Raw genomic sequence first — 23,838 nt, 5'->3', positions numbered from 1 at the left:
AACTCTTTTCACAAATTAAAACAGGTTAATTGCCATTATTTTGGAGCAGTGACTTTCTGCAGCAAGTCTAGTGAGGTTAATGATTGGGCAACTCAAGCAATTCCTCAAAAATAACTTGGAATAAAATAAGTTTGAGGGTGAGATTACTGTTTATGTGAAGTAGCTGACGTAACTCTATAATTTACGCCCCGCTACCTCGGAAAAGCAACCAACATAATTAAGGAACTCACACAACCCGGACATTCTCTCTTTCGCCGCCTTCTATCTGGAAAAAGATACAAAAGTCTGAGGGCAAGCACCAACCAACACAAGAACATCTTCTTTCCTGCTGGCATCAGACTTTTGAATGAACCTACCTCACATTAAATTGATCTTTCGCTACACCCTAGCAATGACTGTAACACTACATTCTGCGCTGTCTCCTTTCCTTCTCTATGGACGGTATGCTTTGTCTGTATAGTGTGCAAGAAACAATACTTTTCACTATACTAATACATGTTATACTATCATATACTAACACAATTAGAGTCCACTATTAGAGATCGTGGAATACTTGGAAGTGCATGATAAAATAGGACTGAGTCTGCACGGCTTCATCAAGGGGAGGTCATGTCTGACAAATCTGTTAGAGTTCTTTGAGTAGGTGACAAAGATGTTCGATAAAGGAGAACCAATGGATGTGATTTATTTAGATTTTCAGTAAGCCTTTAACAAGGTGCTGCATAGGAGACTGTTAAATAAGTTAAGGTTTGATTTGGAAAAGTATTTTTTTTTGCATGCAAAACAGACAAAACATACCATTCATAGAGAAGGAAAGGAGTGCAGAATGTAGTGTTACAGTCATAGCTAGGGTGTAGAGACAGATCAATTTAATGCAAGATAAGCCCATTCAAAACTCTGACAGCAGCACGGAAGAAGCTGTTCTTGAGTTGGTTGGTATGTGACCACAGACTTCTGTATCCTTTTCCCGAAGGAAGAAGGCAGATGAGAGAATGTCCAGAGTTCTTGGGGTCCTTAATTATGCTGGCTGTTTTGCTGAGGCAGCGGGAAGTGTAGACAGAGTCAATGGATGGGTGGCTGGTTTGCGTGATGGATTGGGCTACATTCTCAACCTTTCGTAGTTCCTTGTGGTCTTGGGCAGAGCAGGAGCCCATACCAAGCTATGATACAACCAGAAAGAATGCTTTCTATGGTGCATCTGTAAACGTTGGTGAAAGTCATAGCTGACATGCCAAATTTCCTTAGTCTTCTGAGAAAGTAGAAGTGTTGGTAGGCTTTCTTAACTATAGTGTCAGTATGGGGGGACCAGGACAGGTGATCTAGACACCTAAAAACTTGAAGCTCTCAATCCTTTCTATTTCGTCCCCATTGATGTAGACAGGGGTACGTTCTCCTTTACGCCCTCCTGACGTCGATGACAATCTCCTTTGTTTTGTTGACATTGAGGATGAGATTATTGTTGCCGCATCAATTCACCAGACTCTCTCTTTCATTCCTGTACTCTGTCTCTTCATTGTTTGAGATCCAACACACTATGGTGCTTTTGCCTGCAAACTTGAAAATCGAATTGGAGATGAATTTGGTCTTAAGTGTGTAAGGAGTATAATAGGGGGCTGAGAACACAGCCTTGTGGGACACTGGTATTGAGGATGATTGTGGAGGAGTTGTTGTTGCCTATCCTTACTGATTGTGATCTGTGAGTTAGGAAGTTCAGGATCCAGTTGCAGAGGGAGGTGCTGAAGCCATGGAATTTGGAGGTGAGTTTTGTGGGAATAATTGTGTTGAAGGCTGAGCCGTAGTCAACAAATAGGAGACTGACATAGGTGTCCTTGTTATCTAGGTGTTCCAGGGTTGAGTACAGAGCCAGGGAGATAGCATCTGCAGTGGATTGTTGCGGCATAGACAAACTGTAGTGGATCCAGGTAGTCCGGGAGGCCGGAATTGATTCGTGCCATGACTAACCTTTCAAAGCATTTCATAATGTGTTAAGGGTAAGATCCTGGCATGGATAGAGGATTGGCTGACTGGCAGAAGGCAGAGAGTGGGGATAAAGGGGTCTCTTTCAGGATGGCAGCCGGTGACTTGTAGTGTGCCTCAGGGGTCGGTGATGGGAACATAACTTTTCACAATATACATTAACGATTTGGTGGAAGGAACTGAAGGCACTGTTGCTAAGTTTGCAGATGAGACAAAGACATGTGGAGGGACAGATAGTACTGAGGAAGCAGGGGAGCTGCAGAAGGACTTGGACAGGTTTGGAGAGTGGGCAAAGAAGTGGCAGATGTAATACAATGTGGAAAAGTGTGAGGTTATGCACTTTGGGAGGAGGAATGGAAGCATAGATTATTTTCTGAATGGGAAATGCTTAGAAAATCAGAAACACAAAACTTGGGAGTCCTTGTTCAAGATTCTCTTCAGGTTAACGTGCAGGTTCAGTTGGCAGTTATGAAGGCAAATGCAATGTTAGCATTCATGTTGAGGGGGATAGGATATAAGGGCAGGGATGTACTTCTGAGGCTGTATAAGGCTCTGGTCAGACCCCATTTAAAGTACTGTGAGCAGGTCTGGGCCCCATATCTACGGAATGATGTGCTGGCCCTGGAAAGGGTCCGGAGGAGGTTCACAAAAATGATCCCTGGAATGAAGGACTTGTCAATGAGGAATGGTGGAGGACTTTGGGTCTGTACTCGTTGGAGGTAAGAAGGATGAGGGGGAATTTTATTGAAACTTACAGGATACTGCCAGGCCTGGATACTCTCAGGACATGGAGAGGAAGTTTCCACTAGTAGGAAAAACTAGAACCAGAGGGCACAACCTCAGGCTAAAGGGACAATCCTTTAAAACAGAGAGGAGGAGGAATTTCTTCAGCCAGAGAGTGGTGAATCTGTGGAACTCTTTGCCACAGAAGGCTGTGGAGGCCAGGTCATTGAGTGTCTTTAAGACAGAGATAGATAGGTTCTTGATTAATAAGGGGATCAGGGGTTATGGGGCAAAGGCAGGAGAATGGGGATGAGAAAAATATCAGCCATGATTGAATGGCGGAGCAGACTCTATAGACTGAGTGGCCTGATTCTGCTCCTATGTCTTATGTGACAATAATAAATCAAATCAAATCAGTTGTCCATTGAGTTGAGGAAGCTTGGAATTCGGCAGCATATCCCTTCACTACCACCCCGCCCGCCGAATTTTGCCGGCTGCTCTACACATCAATAATGGTGTGCGTCTTTAGCAAGCAATTATTTACCCAGGAGGATTTGGCCCAAATGTTCAAATGTGGCTCTGTGGAGTTGTCAGCATAGAACAGAGAAGTTAATCATCATAAATGTACCGATGAGAGAATCCTCTCTGAAACAGATAATGTCATCAAAGCAGTGTCAGGCGTGTCTCCTCCCTCTGACACGGCAGTGGATGGGGCTAAGAGACAAGTGCAGCTAACCCTGTCTGATGTGTGTCCTGAAACATATTGGTATTAATGAGAGGTGTAACACTGTGGGCTCCTCGCAGTTTCGCTTCCTTTTCATTTACCTGCTGTAGCTAAGGTCACTCCACCATCTGTCCAAGGCTGCAGCAGTTTTGTGTGTTTTGTATTTTTGAAGACTTTTTAGAAATAATCGGTGAATTCACATGTCAAAAAGATAGTTTGGTGCTTGTAATGAAAGGATCAACCTGGAAGAGAAGAACGCTTGCTCTCTTTTCAAAAATCTTTTCATTCTTTTCAAACTTTTCCTTGGCCTAATCTCTGCAATCACCTCCAGCCCATCGACTCACCGAGCTTTCTGCCCCCTTCCAGTTCTGGCCTTTTATGAATCCTTGATTTTTATTGCCCTGTCAGTGGTGGTTGTGTCATGAGCTTACGATGGCCTAAGCTCTGGAATTCCCTTCCAATAGCTTTTCACCTCTGCAATGCTCACTCTCTCTTTTCCTTTCCGGCACTCCTAAAAACGATAAAAAACGCTCCTAAAAAAGGGGCGGCACGATAGCACAGTGGTTAGCACTGCTGCTTCACAACTCCAGGGTCCTGTGTTCGATTCCCGGCTCGGGTCACTGTCTGTGTGGAGTTTGCACATTCTCCTCGTGTCTGTGTGGGTTTCCTCAGGGTACTCCGGTTTCCTCCCACAGTCCAAAGATGTGCCGGTTAGGTTGATTGGCCATGCTAAGAAATTTCCCCTTCGTGTCCAGAGATGCGTAGTTTAGAGGGATTAGTGGGTATAATACGTAGGGATATGGGGGTTGGGCCTGGGTGGGATTGTGTTCGGCGCAGACTCGATGGGCTGAAGGGCCTCTTTCCGCACTGTAGGGTTCTATGTTCCAAACGTATCTCTGTGACCGAACCTGTGGCCACTATCCCTAAAAGCTCCCTATGTGGCCTGGTGTCAAATTCTGTTCGGCAAACCTTTCTGTGATGCACCTTGGGGGTGTTTTATGATGATAGAGTTGCTATATAAATGCAAGTTGCTGGTGGTCGGATATGCCAGCTGTTTGTATGTAAACTTTTATTGAAAGTCCAGATTGTGCCATTAATGGGACAGCACAGTTAGCACTGCTGCCTCACAGCTCCAGGGACCCAGGTTCAATTCCCAGCTTGGGTCACTGTCTGTGCGGAGCCTGCTCATTCTCCCCCTGTCTGTGTGGGTTTTCTCTGGGTGCTCCACTTTCCTCCCAAAGTCTGAAAGACATGCTGATTAGGTGCACTGGCCATGCTAAGTTCTCCCTCAGTGTACCCGAACAGGCGCCAGAGTGTGGCGATGAGGGGATTTTCACTGTAACTTCATTGTAGTGTTAATGTAAGCCTACTTTGTGACACGAATCAATCAATAAAGATTGAAGTTTAAAATCTCCTTATGCGGCCTGGTGTCAAATGGTGTTTGACAAACCCTCCTGTGACACAGCTTGAGGTGTTACACTATGATCGGGGTGCTATATAATTGCAGGTTTTTGGTGCAGTAAAAGTCTCACAACAACACCAGGCCTCATGACTCACCTGATGAAGGAGCAGTGCTTCAAAAGCTCGTGATACCAAATAAACCTGTTGGACTTTTAACCAGGTGTTGTGAGACTTCTTACTGTGCCCACCCCAGTCCAACGCCGGCATCTCCACATCAAGTTTCTGGTGGTCAGAGATGCCAAAAGTTTGCATGTAAACTTTCATTAAAAGTCCAGGTTGTGCCATTGACTCCAGCTTGTGTGAATTTGATGGACTGGGTCTCGGGAACGACTGGTCTTACGAACCTGTTACCTTGCATTTGCCCATTTCTTAAAGTTGGACTAACTAGAGTACTTAACCAGTTAAGTTCTGCTGTTAAGGGGTCACAACAAAAAGAAATTTTACAGCAAGCATATTGATGTGTAAGTAGTTGGACTTATTGGCTGTAGACACTTTGAGTTGGTTACCTTGAGCTTGGAGTCTAAATCTGGGGAGCTCAGCCCACCGTCAGCGTGGACACAAGTGAGATTTGTAGGGGATATGGGGCTTTGTTTACACGCTGAGACTGGAAAAGCTGTGCTTGTTCCCCTTGGAGCAGTGAAGGTTAAGAGGAGATTTAGCCGAGTAGTTCAAAATCATGAAGAATTTTGATGGGGCAGATGGGGAGAAACTGTTTCAGTGGCTGAACTTTAAGCTGGTGTTGTGAGACTTCTTTCTGTTTTTAGCCCAGTCCAACACCGGCATCTCCACATCTTAAGGGGTCACTCCGGATCGGAATGTCACTTCACCTGTTGCCCATTTTCCCCTCTTTTCCAGGTTCTATGCAAGTGTACAAACCTGCAGTGGAGAGAACAATTTGATTTCCATCTCTTCAACGACAGGATGAATATTTTGGAAGTGGAAGTCTGCGGGAAGGGCAACCCGAAACAGGAAGGAAGCTTTGGCATGTGAGAGTGCAAATTCTTATTTTTCAAACAAATACATTTCTTTACAACTTTTCTGCAGATTTAACAAGGATGCAAAACAAAATTGCTGGATTAAGATGGATACTTCAATATTTAGCCCATATTGTGCATGAATCACTTGGTTTTTAATATTTATTCCTGGTATGTTGGTATCACAAAATTATAACGTTGCCCATCCTTTGTTCCCCGGTGGTCGTTGTGAGTTAACCACACAGTGCGGAACTGGGACCACCTACAGGAATGTCAGGGTCGTCCCCTCAAATCGCACTGGTCGGAATTTTCTGGCCATTCACGCTGGCGAGATATTCCAGTCCCGCTGACGGGGCACCCCTGCCAGGGGTGTCCTGGCGGCAAGGGATGCGCTCAGTGGGGAAACCCAGTTGGCAATGGCGGGACCGGAAGACTGCCTCCCTTTCACGGCAGGCTGTGTGAGTTTTCCAGTCCTGCCAGCAGCAGGCATCATCGGGGGCGGGTCTGGAACATTTGGAGAGTGAATAAATGTTCCTGTCCTTCCATGCCAGCAGTTTGTGGGTACCGGAAAACCCCAGCCCTTGTGCGAACAGGTCAGTATTTTTTAATATAACCATTCAGTAATGGCTATGGTCATTTTCCAGATTTTAATATAAACAGGGTGAGAATTGAATGGACAGCTGGTACAGGAACACCCATCAGATGGGGACTGATCTGATATAGTAATCGTAACTCCACTTTTCTGCCTTAGCCCCAGAACCCTTGACTCTCTTTCACCTTCCCTTACTAATAAGCACAGTTGATGGTGAAGTTAATTTATAGATAATGACCCCCCAATAAATGACTCTTTAGAGGGCACAGAGCTTAAGGTTTGGGGAAGGTTGTTCCTGTCCTTGACTGGGGCTAAATGAGTTAGCAAAGGGAGTGTGTTGATGTGTATTTAGTTGGACTTATTGCCTGTAGACACTTTGAGTTGGTTATCTTGAGCTTTGAGTCTAAATCTGGGCAGTTCACTTCAGCCCACCGTCAGCATGGACGCAAGTGATATTTGTAGGGGATGTGGGGCTTTGTTTACACGCTGAGACTGGAGAAGCTGTGCTTGTTCCCCTCGGAGCAGTGAAGGTTAAGAGGAGATTTAGTCGAGTGGTTCAGGATCATGAAGAATTTTGATGGAGCAGATGGGGAGAAACTGTTTCAGTGGCTGAAGACTCAAGTAGAAGACGCAGAAAGTCATTGGCAAAGGAGTGTGAGAGGTGGTGAAGAGAATGATTTTTGCTGGGGAAGTTGTGGAATACACTGCCCGAATAAATAGAGGAAACAGGTCCAATACTAACTTCCTAAAGGGAATTGGACAGATGCTTTGCAGAGAAAATACATTTTTTAAAGTTTATTTATTAATGTCACAAGTCGGCTTACATTAACACTGCAATGAAGTTACTGTGAAATTCCCTTAGTCGCCACACTCCAGTGCCTGTTCGGTTACACTGAGGGAGCATTTAGCGTGGCCAATGCACCTAACCAGCACATCTTCCAAATAGATTGCAGTATTATGGGGAAAGGGCAGGGCTAGTGGCACTAAATGGATCGTTCTTCCAAAGAGCTAGCACAGACACAATGGGCCAAACGGCCTCCTTTCTTGCTGCATCATCCTCTGACTTGAAATGTGCTTGTTATCCACCCCTTAGAGCCATAACTCAGCGATGCAAAATCCGTACTTGTTATTGTATTTTCCTTCTGCTTTGAACAAGGATCTGGTTTTACATCGGAGTTACCTTGGCATTGGATCAGCTTGCTGTCAAAACCCGACCTTGAATCTTGACGCAAGAACAGAGAAGCAGGAGTGGGCTTTTCAGCCCCTCGAGTCTGCTCAACAGTTTTAATAGATGGTGGCTGATCTGTACCTCAAACCCATCCCCCCCGCTCCTTTGATCCCTATTCCCTGACACCTTTAGCTAATAAAGATCTGTCGGCCTTAGTCAGGCTGAGAACTACATCTGAGCAGGCAGGGTACTGCTATCTATTACCCCTGTGCGAGCGTGCCACAATATACACAGGCTTTGAAGGCTCAGCCACAAGCTCTTTAATTACATGCAGAAAAGATAACAGCTCAAGAAATGAGCAGAATGTCACACCATTTCACTTTAAAAACTGAAGTTGAAACGCAAATGATTGCATACATGAAATTTTGGCAAGAGATCCTAGCTATACGCCACGACAACAGACAGACAGACACAAGGGCACACTGTCTCCTGTCTTCAATGCGACAAAAGCCAACGAAGTGCTACTTTTGAAGCATGATTGCAATGTAGAAGAGGCAGCAGTAGATTTGTGCACATTGGGGAGGTGGTGGCATAGTGGAATTGGCGCTAGACTAGTAAACCTGAGTCCCGGGACGATGCTCTGGGGACCCAGGTTCAACTCCCACCACGGCAGATGATAAAATTTGAATTCAATAAAAAAATCTGGAATTAAAAGTCTAACAGTGACCATGAAACCATTGTCGATTGTCCCATCTGGTTCATCAGTGTCCTTTAGGGAAGGAGATCTGCTGTCCTTACCCGGTCTGGTCTACATGTGACTCCAGAGCCACAGCAATGGTTGACGCTTAAAAGCCCCTTAGGGATGGGCAATAAATGCTGGCCCAGCCAGGGATGCCCACATCTTTTGAACAAACAAAAAAAAACAAACAGCAATGTGTGTAATAAGAACATAAGAACATAAGAAATAGGAGCAGGAGTAGGCCATCTGGCCCTTCGAGCCTGCCCCGCCATTCAATAAGATCATGGCTGATCTGTCGTGGCTCAGTTCCACTTTCCCGCCCTCTCCCCATAACCCTTAATCCCCTCTCTTATCAAAAACCCATCAACCCGCTTCTTAAAAATATTTAGCGAGGCAGCCTCCACCACTTCAACGGGCAGAGAATTCCAGAGATTCACCACCCTTTGAGTGAAGAAGTTCCTCCTCAACTCCGTTCTGAACTGCCCCCCCTTTATCTTGAGGCTGTGCCCCCTAGTCCTACTGTCTTTTTTGAGCGGGAAGAGTCTTTCCACCTCTATCCTATCCATCCCATTCATCATCTTATACGTCTCAATGAGATCTCCCCTCATTCTTCTAAACTCTAACGAGTACAAGCCTAGTTTATTCAGCCTCTCCTCATAGCTCAACCCCCTCAACTCCGGTATCAGCCTAGTAAACCTCCTCTGCACTCCCTCCAAGGCCAAAATATCCTTGCGCAGGTGCGGCGCCCAAAACTGCACACAGTACTCCAGCTGCGGCCTCACCAATGCCCTATACAGCTGCAGCAAGACCTCCCTACTTTTATATTCAATCCCCCTCGCTATGAAGGCCAGCATCCCATTCGCCTTCCTGACCACCTGCTGCACCTGCAGGCTGGGTTTTTGCGACTCATGCCTTCCACAAGGTCCATGAAGTGGACATCTTGGAGTATGAGCTCTCTGATTGAGGCCTGCCCAATCAGGTAGCCTTGCCTGCTTACAAATGTGGGAGTGTCGGCTGACTTTATACCTCAGGCACTCTTTGGAGTGGAATTGAGTTTGTAAATAAAGAGAATCTGGTGAAGAGACACCGGCCTCTGAGGAGTTATTTCAATGTGATCTGTATTATACTGATATTGGTTGAAGGATAAATATTGGGTAGGGCACTAGTGACAACTCCCATCCTCTGCTTTGAAATTGTCCCGTGGGCCGCTTTATGTCCATCTGAATTACATCAAAGGAAGACTATGCAGACAGCAAGCAGAGTAAAAAAGATCTTGGGGTGTTAAGAACGTTAGTGATTCAATATTATTTGCCATTTAGTACATCAGATGTATGTATATTTCTGCAGAAATATCATTTTAATTTTCTCAAGTCACTGTCATTCGGGCTGAGGGCTGGTTATAGATCTCTGGAAGCATGCGTTAGAATGGCTGAATAGCTGACCATGTCCGCACATATCTTCGTAATCAGAAAACAGCTGAAGTACAGAAATGTGTCAGATTTCAATAATCTAGGTTTGAGTCTTCCAGTAGAGATTAACCCAAGTCATTGTCACACTCTCCCCAGGTCTGCGTGGGTTTCATAGAATCAAAGAATTCGACAGGGCAGAAAAAGGCCATTCGGCCCATCAAGCCTGCATGGACAACAATCCCCTCCAGGCTTTTTCCCCGTAACCCCAAATATTTACCCTGTTAATCCCCCTAACACTCAGGAGCAATTTACCATGGCCAATCCACCTAACATGCAGATATGGGAAGAACGTACAAAACTCCATGCAGAGAGTGACCCAAGCTGGGAATCGAACCCCCGTGTCTGGCACTGCGAAGCTGCTGTGCTGACCACTGTGCCACCGTGCCTTTGGGTGCTCTGGTTTTTTTATGAGACGAGGATATCCAAGATTACGGAATCTGCAAATGGGGCTGAGATAAAGATGAGGCATATTGTTGAATAACAGAACTGTCTTCAGGGGCAGGATGGCCTCCTCCTGTGGCTACGATGCTTTGGTGTCAGTGGCAATGGTCTGGCGCAATATACCTTAAATCGTTCCATCTCACAGAAATTGTCTTAATCTCTTCTGGGTGATCTTTAGATTTCACGCAGACTGAAAGCTGTAACACCCCTCTGAATAGATATTGAACCGCCTCTTAATTGCCTCCCATTGTTCATCTGACAACCCGCTGATTGACTCGTCAGTGCAAACAACTGCCGCAATTAAATGGTCACTCGCAGCTGAGCTGTGTTATAAATATTTCTGGATTTGAATTGTAGATGGGGGGGTGAGGAGGAGGAGGGTGGTGGTGGGGGTGTGTGTGGGATGGTGGGGGAGAGGACAGAGGCAGGGGGGGTTGGGGTGGGAGGTGACAAACCGGTTGTACAAAGCCAGGTAACGAACTCAACCTGACTGTGATCAAGCGCAGACATTGGGTGAAGTCAACCCCCCCCCCACCCCGCTCTCCTCAATCATCTGGAGTTTTCCAAGTTGACAAATCAATCAGTCAGCCTCCACTGGAATGGGAAGATATGTTCAGGAGAATGTGATGCAGTTGCCAAGGTTGCCCACATAGCAACGCCAGGGCGGAGGTGCTTGAAGATGCATGGGTGGGGGCAGTTGATGGGAGGAGTGTGTACAGGATGAAGAACCTGAGGTGGAGGGAGGTGTGTGGGGAGAAGGGAAGTGGGCAGGGGGAAAGAATGGGGGAGCATCTGTGAGGACTTTTCTCCAAAGGTCTTGGGTAAGCCCCGTGGGTTTAGGGGGGGGGGGGGGGCGGGGGGTTGCGACATGGTGGCACAGTGGTTCACAGGGCTGCCTCTCAGTGCCAGGGACCTGGGTTCAATTCTGGTCTTGGGTCACTGTCTATGCAGAGTCTGCATGTTCTCTCCGTGTCTGCATGAGTTCCCTTCGGGTGCTCTAGTTTCCTCCCATAGTCCAAAGATGTATGAGTTAGACTGATTGGCCATGCTAAATTGACCCTTAATGTTAGGGGGATTAGCAGGGAAATGTGTGGGGTTACAGGAATAGGGCCTGGGTGGGATTGTGTTCGGTAGTGACTCGATGGGCCAAATGGCCTCCTTCTGTACTTAGGGGTTCTGTGATCCTAGGCCAACCTGCTGCTGAAAGATTGAAGATTAATGGTGCAGTTACTATTGACTCATGCTGTGCTCAGCATAGAAATGTTCCAAACCAGGATTGAGCAATGGGTACAAGTTGTAACTTTCCCTCGTCGCTCATAGTGAGGTCATGGCCCAGTGGTATTATTGCTAGACTATTAATCCAGGAACTCAGCTAATGTTCTGGGGACTCAGGTTCAAATCCCACATGGTAGATGATGGAAATAGAATTCAATAAAAAACATCTGGAATTAAGAGTCTAGTGCATTGTTGATGGTCAGAAAAACCAGCTGGTTCAATAATTCGAGAATAGAGCCAACAGATCCATCTAGACTCGAAACATTGGCTCTATTCTCTCTCCACAGATGCTGGCAGACCTACTGAGATTTTCCAGCACTTAGTGTTTTTGTTTCAGATTCCAGCATCTGCAGTATTTTGCCTTTATTTTTGGGCCAGGATGGGATTATTGCTGGTGCAGTCTCGATGGGCTGAATGGCCCCATTCTGCAATGTAGGGGTTCTATGACACCAACTGGGCCCATCAGAAATTACCCCGAGTGGAGTTGGGAATTGGTTAATGGACCAATTTTCCTATCGTGAATTTAGAATGGGATGAGATTTAACATCAGTCCGTCAATAGTTTTAATCACATCCGTACTGAAGATTAGACTGAAATAGGTATAATATTTAAAAGGGTGTATTAAACTAAGGACAATACAACAAATATGTACAGGTCGTGTTAAGTGAGAAAGCAAGAATAAGAAGTTACTAAGAGCATAACTTAGAAATGGGGGTAATTTTCATTCACTGCTTGGCCATGAATTGGATCATCAACTCATTTCTGATGCTGTCAAACTTGTTCGAGGTGGCACGATAGTACAGAGGTCAGCACTGCCTCACAGCGCCAGGAACCCGGGTTCAATTCCTGGCTTGGGTCACTGTGAGGAGCTGTTCTCTCCATGTCTGTGTGGATTTCCTCCGGTTGTTCCAGTTTCAAAAGATGTGTTGGTTAGGTGCGTTGGCCATGATAAATTCTCCCTCAGTGTACCCGAACAAACTAGGGGATTTTCACTAACTTCACTGCAGTGTTAATGTAAGCCCACTTGTGACACCAATAGATAAACTTTAAAATTAGAATGGGCCAGCTTCAACTGGGGCCCCATCCGCCAATTTTACTGCCAGAGGATGAGAGTGGAAGCCACCTGAAAAAGCACTGGCGTTCATGAGTTGCGTCAGCAGGGCCCTGCTGTAATTTTAGGAGGATACTGGCGAATTATCTCTGATGAAGACTTCTTGCTATATTATGGAATTGCCCGGATGGAGTGCAGCAGCATTCCAGACATTGGGTAGTTTGGAACCAACTTCAGTCTCTGTCTGGGTACCACTAATCATTGTGCCCCAGTCACAGTGGGTAATGACTACTGTACGGTAACATTTCTGTTCCTGCCAAGTGAAATTGTTATAAACAGAACTGGATTTGATCGATGTTAATCTCAAAAGACTTGAACTGCTCAACTGATTAGAATTTTGAATTGTTTTAGCACCTTATGGATGTTTAGAGATACATTTAAGGGATAGCTCGCTAAGTACACAAGGGAGGAAGGAATAGCAGGGTGTGTTACTAGAACAGGATGAACCAAGGTGTGGGGAAGACTGGAACAGACCATTTGGCCCAAATGGCTTGTTCCTGTGCTGTCGATTTCTGACCTATGTCAATCCCGTAAAGTGGTATCTTCAGCCATTTACACCTTTTCCTGTGGGACGCTTGAGCTACAGGAGGTAACCGGTGGTATAATTTGAGGACCAGTCATTTACTGTTGATTTGGGTGCAGAAACTGAGAGGTCTTAGGGTAAGGGTGTTTGGGAGAATTGGTTTACTGATATTGAATCTTGCCTGTTAACTACATGCATTGGGAAATCACCAATGGTCTAATTTTCAAGCAGTAAAATGATTGGACCTATTGGGTGGGATTTTACAGTCTTACATGGGCGAGATTCCGGGCCAGGTTGTAGAGTTCCGGCCAATGTGAGAGCCATGAGGGTGTGGAGGGGTGGAAGGAGGGGTTGGGATACGATGGGGGGTTGGGTTTGGTGTGGAGTTGCCCCCCTCACCACTGGCAGCAGTGTATAATATCTGCAAGATGAACTGGGGGAACTCACTAAGTTCTCTACAGCACTTTCCGGACCCATAACCACTTCCATCTAGAAGGACAAGGGCAGCAGAAACCTGGGAACATCACCATCTGCAAATTCCCCTCCAAATCACTCACCATCCTGACTTGGAAATATATTGGCGTTCCTTCACAGTCGCTAGGTCAAAATCCTGGAACTCCCTTCCTAACAGCACTGTGGGTGTACCTATGCCACATGGTCTGCAGTGGTTCAAGAAGGCAGCTCACTCCCTCCTTCTCACGGGCGTTTCTGGATGGGCAATAAAAGCTGTCATCGCATAAAAATAAACAACAGCCGGCTAAACAAGGCAGGCGTCACCCAAAGTGAATTCAAATCAATGTCTTATGGAGAGAATAAGTAAAGTAGTAAAGGATTGAAACAAGCGATGAGGGAGACGGTCCAACAGAGCAGAGCAAAATTCTAGAATTCAGTGGACAAATAATATTACCGGTGCAGAGGCTGAGTGGGCAGAAGGAGGATGTATGACACACACACACACACACACACACACACACACACACACACACACACACACACACACACACACACACACACACACACACACACACACACACACACACACGCCTTCTCTCGTGCACTCTCAAATACACACTCACCCACAGACACATGTACACATTCTCTCTCATACGGACACACTCACACCCTCACACTCACCGTCTCTCTCACACACACACTCGGACAGACATTCTCGCACTCACCGTCTCACACACACACACACACACACACACACTCACACACTCACACTCACACTCACACTCACCGTCACACACACACACAAACACTCGCACTCACCGTCTCTCACACACACACACACACACACACACACACACACGCACTAACACTCATTCACTTACTCACATGCTCTCTTATGCACTCTCAAACACACACTCACCCACAGACACAAGTACTCATTCACACACACACACACACACACACACACACACACACACACACACACACACACACACACACACACACACGTGCATGGCAATTTTAAAAAGTTGGAGAGAAGCTGCTTCCATGATGAGGCACCTTCTCTCCTATTTACCCTCTGCTGCAGCCTATGGCTCTTCCAGATCCAAGCCACCACTCTTAATATGATAGAGAACCCTTCTTCATGCCAACCCCTGTGAAAATACCAAGCCGATGATTGCATTCGCCCCCCCCACCTGGGGGTGGGCTTAAGACTCAGAAACTTTCGTGACTTCCTCTTCCCACATTCGGAGTGCAAACCCAGCTGTTGACCTCTGACCCTCCTCGAGCTCTTCTTTGAGAGTGGCCAGTCAAGCTGCCAATTAAACTCGCTATTCCCCCCTCCAAGCAGATCATTGCCAACTAGCCCCAGGAGGTCATTTGTGTGCAGGCAATTTTTAACATGCTTTGTGTCAATGTTGAGTGCAGTGATTCTGATGGATCTGAGTTGTCTCAGCCTGATGTAAGTATGCAGCAAATGACCATTCTCCCAACTGCTCCATGTGATTAGAAACTCTCATCTGCTGAACTCTAATCCATATTCATAAAACATGTATCATGTGGACTTAGAATCTGTTGAGCTGTATTTGACTTAATCACAATATCTTTACATAAGCACCCTAAATTCCAAGGCAAATAGTCAGAATTCCCACAATACCATTATTTATAATGTAGGAACAGCCCTTTAGTCTGGGCATCTGCTCTGCTGTTCGGTTGGATTAGGGCTGGTCTATACCTCAAACACCCACCGATGCTTCATGTCCTGTTATACCCTTAGCTAACAGTGATCTTTCAACCTGGTCTTAACACAAAAACCAATCCTTTCATTAGTGTCACAAGTAGACTTACATTAACACTGCAGTGAAGTTACTGTGAAAGTCCCCTAGTCGCCACACTCTGGCACCTGTTCGGGTACACTGAGGGAGAATTTAGCACGGTCAATGCACCTAAACAGCACGTCTTTTAGACTGTGGGAGGAAACCAGAGCACCTGGAGGAAACCCGTGCAGGCACGGGGACGATGTGCAGACTCCACACAGACTGTGACCCAAGGCCAGAATTGAACCCTGGTCCCTGATGATGTGAGACAGCAGTGCTAAATGCTGTGCCATCATTTTGGGAGAAGGAATCCCCCATTTTAACTAGTGTTTGTGTAAGCAAGTGCTTTTTAATTCCATTCCTGATCGGCCTGCCTCTTAATTTTAAGATTTTGCTTCCTCGTTTTCGGTTCCCCACCAATTGACATACCACCCCCATAAAATGGCTTTCGTATTTTGTGGGGAACATTCATGGGATAGACTGTGTGGGAAAGTCATGATGGATATCTGAGACCTGCGTAGATATCAGAAGGTGTAAGAACAATATTGTTGGATCTAAGGCTAGAAAGACAAAGAACAATGCTATGGATGTCACTAACTTTGACTAAATAGAGATTTGATTAAATAGTAATGAGAGCTGGAATATTAACACTGGTCACCCTGGTGGGATTTTCTCATGCCACTGCAATGAATGGAGATCTTGCTGGGTGCCAAATTCTCCAGTCTTGCTGCAGCGGGAGCATGGCATGGACAGCTGCGAAGATCCTGCCCGTAGAATTTAAAGCTGGTGAATTCAGAGATAACGTTGTCCCGTTGGCATAAAAAGAAGATAATTTCAGAGGGTTGTGGTTTTCTGCGTGTGGCTACAAACAAATTAAATCTGGAGACAAAGTGGAAACGTTGTTTGGGATTTTCCAATCCCAACATTGGCAGGCATCGTCCTGGGCAGGATAGGAAAATTGGGAGGGTTGTTTGCAGGAATTTTCCAGCCATTCACGTCAGCAGGATTCTCTGTTGCAGTGAGCGGAGATTTGGCCGAGCACCAGATTCTCCATCCTCACTGACAGTGGCGACGGGGAGTGAACCGCCAGAATATTCGGGCCGTTGACTTTTAATGATTTTGGTTGGCATCTCTCGCCAGTGGGTAAGGTGCACATAGGGAGGGGGTGACAGCAAATATCGAACCTGAAAACAATCATGGGCTGCTAGGGCTGGTCCCAGTTGGAGAACAGCTAGGTTACAGCATGGCTAAAGAACAAAGAAACTTACGGCACAGAAACAGGCCCGTCAGCTCTCCAAGCCAGGATTACTCTGGGAGACAAGGAGATTATAATTGGGGCTGTTGCCTTTAGAAGAATGTGTTTTGAGCTGAACTGAAAGACTGTTAATAGGGAAGAGTGCAAAGAATGAGTGGAGTCGTTTCAAGAACAGTCACTTGAACAGCTCTGACGAAGGGTCATTTAGACTCAAAATATTGGCTCTATTTTCTCTCACAGATGTGTCAGACCTGGAGAGATTTTCCAGCATTTGCTGTTTTTGCACTTGAACTTGAGCCTCGCTGAAAAAAGAGACATGCCATTGAAGTTTTCAATCTTGCACTCATCAGGACAGATTTGCAACAGTACCAAATCGAAAGGGAATAACAATTTATACTCCATGGGAAGAGAGCTAGTGGGAGCTGGGTAAAGTTCCACAGCGATCAGTGCTGGGACCCCTGTTGTTTATAGTATCTATAAATGATCTGGAGGAAAATGTGGGGGGGTTTGATTAGTAAGTTTGTGGATGACACGAAGATTGGTGGAGTTGCTGATAGTTTTGGGGATTGTCAGAGGATACAACAGGATATAGATAGATTGGAGGCTTGAGCACAGAAATGGAAATGGGGTTTAACCCAGACAAATGTGAGGGAATGCATTTTGGAGGATCAAATTTAGGTATGAATTGTACTGTAAATGGCAGAACCCTTAGGAATGTACAGAAGGATCTGGGTATGCAGGTCCATAATTCCCTAAAAGTGGCACAACGGTGGTCAAGGTGAAAAAGAATGCATATGGCATGTTTGCCTTCATTGACCAGGGCATTGAGCAGCTATATAAAGCCTTGGTGAGGCTGCATTTGGAGTTTCGTTTACAGTTCTGGTCACCAGAAGAATGTGGAAGCTCTGGAGAGAGTGCAAAGAAGGTTCAGCAGGATGTTGCCTGGTCTCAAGGGTGTTGGTTATAAGGAGACGTTGAATAAACTAGGATTGTTTTCACCGAAAAGATGGAGGCTGAGGGGAGACCTGATAGAGGTCTACAAAATTATGAGTGGCATAGACAAGGTGGAAAGTCAGAGGCTTTTTTCCCAGGGTGGCAATTACAAGGGTGTATGTGTTCAAGGTAAGACGGGAAAAGTTTATGGGAGATGTGGAGGGAGGTTTTTCACGCAGAGAGTGGTGAGTGCCTGGAACGTGCTGCCAGAGGAGATGGTGGAAGCAGGCACATTAGCAATCTTTAAGAGGATCTGGATGGTACATGAATAGGGAGAGAACAGAGGGATGCAGTCCGAGTAAGGGCAGAAGATTTTTTCTTTAGATTAATAAGGGCATTACAATTGGCACGGGCTTGGATGGCCAAAGGGCCTGTTCCTGTGCTTTTCTTTGTTCTTTGAGAGAGGTGATTGATTGGCAAGTGGATTTTAATTGTTAGAGGTGTTGCCATGGCTACCTCATGGCAGTCTGTGGCAAACTCTCTTCTCATGCAGTATAAATAGTTGCTCTCTTTTTAGATCTGATGTCCTTGCAAAATCTTGTTGAGAGCCAAGCGAAATGCTCGAACTGCGTGTTTCCCTTCTTCCAACAATGCTGAAAGACTCTTCCCGCTCAAAAAAGACAATAGGACTAGGGGGCACAGCCTCAAGATAAAAGGGGGGCGGTTTAGAACGGAGTTGAGGAGGAACTTCTTCACTCAAAGGGTGGTGAATCTCTGGAATTCTCTGCCCGTTGAAGTGGTGGAGGCTGCCTCACTAAATATTTTTAAGACGCGGGTTGATGGGTTTTTGATAGGAGAGGGGATTAAGGGTTATGGGGAGAAGGCGGGAAAGTGGAACTGAGCAGCGACAGATCAGCCATGATCTTATTGAATGGCGGGGCAGGCTCGAAGGGCTGGATGGCCTACTCCTGCTCCTATTTCTTATGTTCTTATGTTCAGGAATACATTTTGGGTGTCACAGACTAACAACTGGGGTTGGTTGATAAAGATAGAGAACAGTGTGGCTACTGGTGAAGTCATACAGGGAGGAAAGGCGAAAAGGAACTTTGCTCGGAAGTACATCAGAGGACGGAGACTAATCTTCAAATTAAGTCACGGTGATTGAGAAACTGGTGGTAGATTGCAGTAGGAAACCAGGTTAAAATTGCTGGAACCTAAAGCCCAGTAAACGCTTTATAAATAAATTCATGCTGAGCAGCTAATTCAGGAAAACTGTTGGCCTCTTCTAAAGGGTCCCAATGTAAAAGGATGACAAATGGCCAAAGGGATGGAAAACACTAAGCTATCCCTTTACGTCAGTGTGCACAATGAAAACAATGGACTAGCTTCTCAACACAAAGGTAGACTTTCCAAGGAGGGATGAGGAAAAGGCGAATAAAATCGGTCTCCTCCCACCATGTTTGATCAGAAACAGGAAAGCCATCTGAGGACTGGGGAAGAGCAAATGCAAATCCAATTAATAAATAAGGGGCCTCAAGGCAACTGTGGGGAACCACATGACAATTGGTCTGACATCTGTTTGGGTGAATGATCAGAGGTATAGGCTGAAAGAGGTGAATGATAGAGCACCCAGAGAAATGGGAACCAAAGGGTAGATGTCAGCAGGGTCATACTGGAAGGAGATCACACCCAGCAAATCTGTCCAACTTCTTCAGGGATATGATGGATTTATAGGTGAGAGGATGCTGCATTATAAACTGAAATTTCAAGGCTCTGTGGTAGGGATCCATTACTTCACAGCAGATTGGAGCTAGGGCATTGTAGCTCTGATTCTGCACCATACACCCTTGTGTCATGTCTTTGGGTACAGTTGATGAAGCAGTGCTGCAGATTTTGATTTGATTTATAATTGTTACATGTATACAGTCAAAAGTATTGTTTTTTGCATGCTATACAGTCAGAGCATTCCATATAGAGAAGGAAAAGAGAGGGTGTAGAATGTGTTGTTACAGTCATAGCTAGGGTGTAAGGAAAGTCAACTTAGTGCGAGGTAGATCCATTCAAAAATCTGATGGCAGCAGGGAAGAAACTGTTCTTGAGTCGATTGGTATATGACCTCAGACTTTTGAATCTTTTTCCTGATGGAAGAAGCTGGAAGAGAGAATAAGAACATAAGAAGTAGGAGCAGGAGTAGGTCAACTAGCCCTTCGAGCCTGCCCCGCCATTCAATAAGATCATGGCTGATCTGTCGTGGCTCAGTTCCACATTCCCGCCCTCTCCCCATAACCCTTAATCCCCTCTCTTATCAAAAACCCATCAACCCGCGTCTTAAAAATATTTAGTGAGGCAGCCTCCACCACTTCAACGGGCAGAGAATTCCAGAGATTCACCACCCTTTGAGTGAAGAAGTTCCTCCTCAACTCCGTTCTAAACCGCCCCCCCTTTATCTTGAGGCTGTGCCCCCTAGTCCTACTATCCTTTCTGAGCGGGAAGAGTCTCTCCGCCTCTATCCTATCCATCCCATTCATCATCTTATATGTCTAACGAGTACAAGCCTAGTTTATTCAGCCTCTCCTCATAGCTCAACCCCCTCAACTCCGGCATCAGCCTAGTAAACCTCCTCTGCACTCCCTCCAAGGCCAAAATATCCTTGCATAAGTACGGCACCCAAAACTGCACACAGTACTCCAGGGTGTCTTCGATTATGCTTTCCTGAGGTAGCAGGAAACATAGACAGAGTCAGTGGATGGGCAGCTGGTTTGGGTGATGGACTGGGCTTCGTTCATGATTGTTTGTAGTTTCTTGCGGTCTTGGTCAGAGCAGGAACCAAACCATGCTGTGATCCATCCAGAAAGGATGCTTTCTATGATGCATCTGTAAAAGTTGGTAGGCAGTTCAGATGTGATATTAAATGATGCCCTTGATATTCTTTCTCATTCCAACTATGAAATATTGCATTTGGGGCAATTCAGATTCAAGATGGCGCCAGAGCGAGGCGACTTCTTGCCAGCTGTGCCCTGCATACCTTCTAATTCGATCTTTTTTTCTCATTCTATGCTTCTAAAATTACGTTCTGCACTGTCTCCTTTCCTTCTCTATGAAAGGTATGTTTTGTCTGTATAGTGTGCAAGAAAGAATATTTTTCACTGTATATTAATACATGTGACAATAATAAATCAAATCAAAACCCCCATCAAGTTGAATTGACTTATAGAGTGCCAGTGACTTGGCATTTTGTTGAGCGTATACCTCCCTCGACTCTTTAACGTTTTATATTGCCATTTCCTTTCTTTAACAATGTTCCTGATCTGTTAAAGTCTGACAACTGAACTGATTGCAGTTTTTTGTGAAAAAGCAGAAAATATTCACAGGGAAGTAGGAACAAGAGCAGGCCATTCGGCCTTGCGAGCCTGTTCCTCAGAGCAATTTGGGGTTTCCCGTAAACACGTTGAGGTAGTGTTTGTGCTTATCATGCTACTTATATCAGTGTTGTAAAATCAAGTGGCAGTCACCCCAAACACCCACCTATCCACTGGCCAGGCTGTGTTAAAATTGGGTGTTTACTGTTAGAATGTAACCAATGATGACATTGGATCTGTTGTAGTGTGACCAATGGTAACATGCTGTATGCATCAGCTGACCCAGTGAACTGTGTAACCAATGACTAAATGATGTAGTGGTCAGCTGACTCAGTATAAATAAGAAGCTGCTGGGGTTTGTGGGAGCTTGGAATGGCCCAGAGTGAGGTCTCAAGTGTTGGAGTAATGACACCTCTTTATTAAACCTTTCTCTTTGATTTATAAATTAAAGTAAGCCTTGTTTTATTTTATTGCCTACAGTTGAAGAGTTCTTTCTGGTGGATCAACTTTGACAGGTGAAGGTTTTAGAGTCAAGTTTAACCTCCTGTCATTTTGTGACCGTAACATTTTGTACACTTCCATCAGCATGGAATTATACCAGTGAGATTATAGAGATATACAGCACAGAAACAGGCCCTTCGGCCCAACTCCATCCATGCTGACCAGCTTTCCTGATCTGATCTAGTCCCATTTCCCCGTGTCTGGCCCATATCCCTCTAAATCTTTCCTATCCGTGTATCTGTCCAAATGTCTTTTAAATTTGTAATTGTATCAGTCTTTATCACCTCCTCTGGCAGTTCATTACGTACCCATCTCACCCTGTGTGTGAAAAAGTTGCCCCTCGGCTCCCTTTTAAATCTTTCCCCTCTCACTTTAAACCTGTGCCTTCTAGTTTTGGACTCCACTATCCTGGGGAAAAGACCTTGGCTATTCACTTTATCTATGCCTCTCATGATTTTATAAACTCTATAAGATCACCCTCCCATGCTGTAGGGAATGAAGTCCCAGTTTACCCGCCCTCTCCATATAATTCAAACTTTCCAGTCCCGGTAACAGTCTTGTAAATCTTTGTTGCACCCTTTCCAGTGTAATAACATCCTTCCACTAGCCAGGTGACCAGAATTGTACGCAGTACTCCAAATGCGGCCGTACCAATGTTTTGTACAGTTGTGACACAATGTCCCAACTCCTGTCCAGCTGATTTATTTTTACACATTCCTAACCTAGGAATTCTGAGTCCACTGTAGCGTTTCATGGAATCGTAGAATCCCTACTGTGCAGAAAGAGGCCATTCGGCCCATTGAGTCGCAATCCTAACTAGGCCCTGTCCTCGTAACCCCCCATGTCTACCCTGCTAATCCCTCTAATTTAAGCATCCTGGGACACCGAGGGGCAATTTAGCATGGCCAACCAACCCAATCTGTCCTTCTTTGGAAAACTGCCGTCATCTCTGACACTGCAGCAAAAGCAGGGTTTGTAAGTCAGATACTTCTATGTGGAGACTACTTGCCCCATATATTTGTCATACAATTGAGAATCACAAGGAATCCTTTCAGCCAACTTATTTTACTTGTCTGAAATCACATTTACAGTAGTGACATGCATATCAAAGAGCTGCTATAAAGATTCCCCTCAGATCACGAATGTTTTATTCCTGACCACTGTGTGTTGCCTGAATGTTGCAGATGCAGAGTTGACCTCTCGACGTTGTCCAAAGGGCAGACGAATCGCTTGGAGTTGTCTCTGGACAATGGACTGGGCTCGTTGGTGTTGCTGCTCACCCTCACATCTGCCAGCGAAGTCTCCACCTCGGACTCATGTGCTAGCCCATTAAACAGCGAGACCGAAAGACAGCGAATCATTCAGCGATACGTGAGTTCCCCACTAGGCAAGAGCAAAAGAAAAAGATGGCCAGATTTCAGGTGGCAAATGGGTTACGGATGAGGAATCATTACCACCTTTACAGAGAGGTGTTGCAGCAAGTCTGGCAGCTTCTGTGAAGAGAGAAACCGTTAATCCTTTAGTTGATGGAATGGTAATCGGCCTGAAACACTAACTCTGGGTGGAATTTTCCCATCCCATCCCGCCTGCCACTGAAATCTTAGCGGGCGGGACAGGACCGTGCAAGGGTCCCTCTACCTCAAGCGGGATTTTCTAGTCTGATGGGGTGGCACGGTAGCATAGTGGTTAGCACTGCTGCTTCACAGCTCCAGGGTCCTGGGTTCGATTCCTGGTTCAGGTCACTGTCTGTGTGGAGTTTGCACATTCTCCTCGTGTCTGCATGGGTTTCCTCCGGGTACTCTGGTTTCCTCCCACCGTCCAAAGATGTGCGGGTTAGGATGATTGGCCATGCTAAGAAATTGCCCCTTAGTGTCCAGGGTAGTGGAGGTTAGAGGGATTGGTGGATATAATAAGTAAGGATATGAGGTTAGGGCCTGGGTGGGATTGTGTTCGGTGCAGACTCGATGGGCCGAAGACCCTCTTTCTGCACTGTAGGGTTCAATGATTCTTGTGACAAATATGACCAGAAAATCCTGCCCACTGTTTCCACAGATGTTGGCTAACCTACTGAGGGACATTTTCCAGCATTTTCTGTTCTTGTTTCAGTTTTGCAGCATCCACTGTGTTTTGCTTTTTGTGAAGAGACGAGAATGGGCCAGTCATTTCTTTGGGTTTAAAATTTAAATTTAGTCCAACAACAACTTGTTCTCGGACTATCTGAAACCTATTTGCCAAAGGACAAGAGAGCGAATGGTCCAGTTTACAAAAAATGCCACCTCATCCCAAGCACTCTGTTCCAATTTACAAGAAAGTTTATGTTACCAGGGCTGGAAAAGCCAAGCT

General features: G+C 45.6%; 1 protein-coding gene across 1 annotated transcript in view; it reads left to right on the top strand.

The window, feature by feature from the left end:
• The window catches only part of LOC145359474 (multiple C2 and transmembrane domain-containing protein 2-like), a 473,933-nt gene that overhangs the window by 258,397 nt on the left and 191,698 nt on the right, over window positions 1-23,838 (top strand). The window contains exons 10-11 of the mRNA XM_080214042.1: window positions 5,741-5,871; window positions 22,680-22,866. Coding sequence (XP_080070168.1) covers window positions 5,741-5,871; window positions 22,680-22,866 — 318 coding nt within the window. The remainder of the gene's footprint in view (window positions 1-5,740; window positions 5,872-22,679; window positions 22,867-23,838) is intronic.

The sequence above is a fragment of the Carcharhinus amblyrhynchos genome, chromosome 28, assembly GCF_965287045.1.
Source record: "Carcharhinus amblyrhynchos chromosome 28, sCarAmb.v2.hapA, whole genome shotgun sequence".
In the NCBI taxonomy this organism is placed as follows: Eukaryota; Metazoa; Chordata; class Chondrichthyes; order Carcharhiniformes; family Carcharhinidae; genus Carcharhinus; species Carcharhinus amblyrhynchos.
The sequence above is the reverse complement of the archived record's forward strand: the minus strand, read 5'-3'. Positions and strand labels throughout refer to the sequence as shown.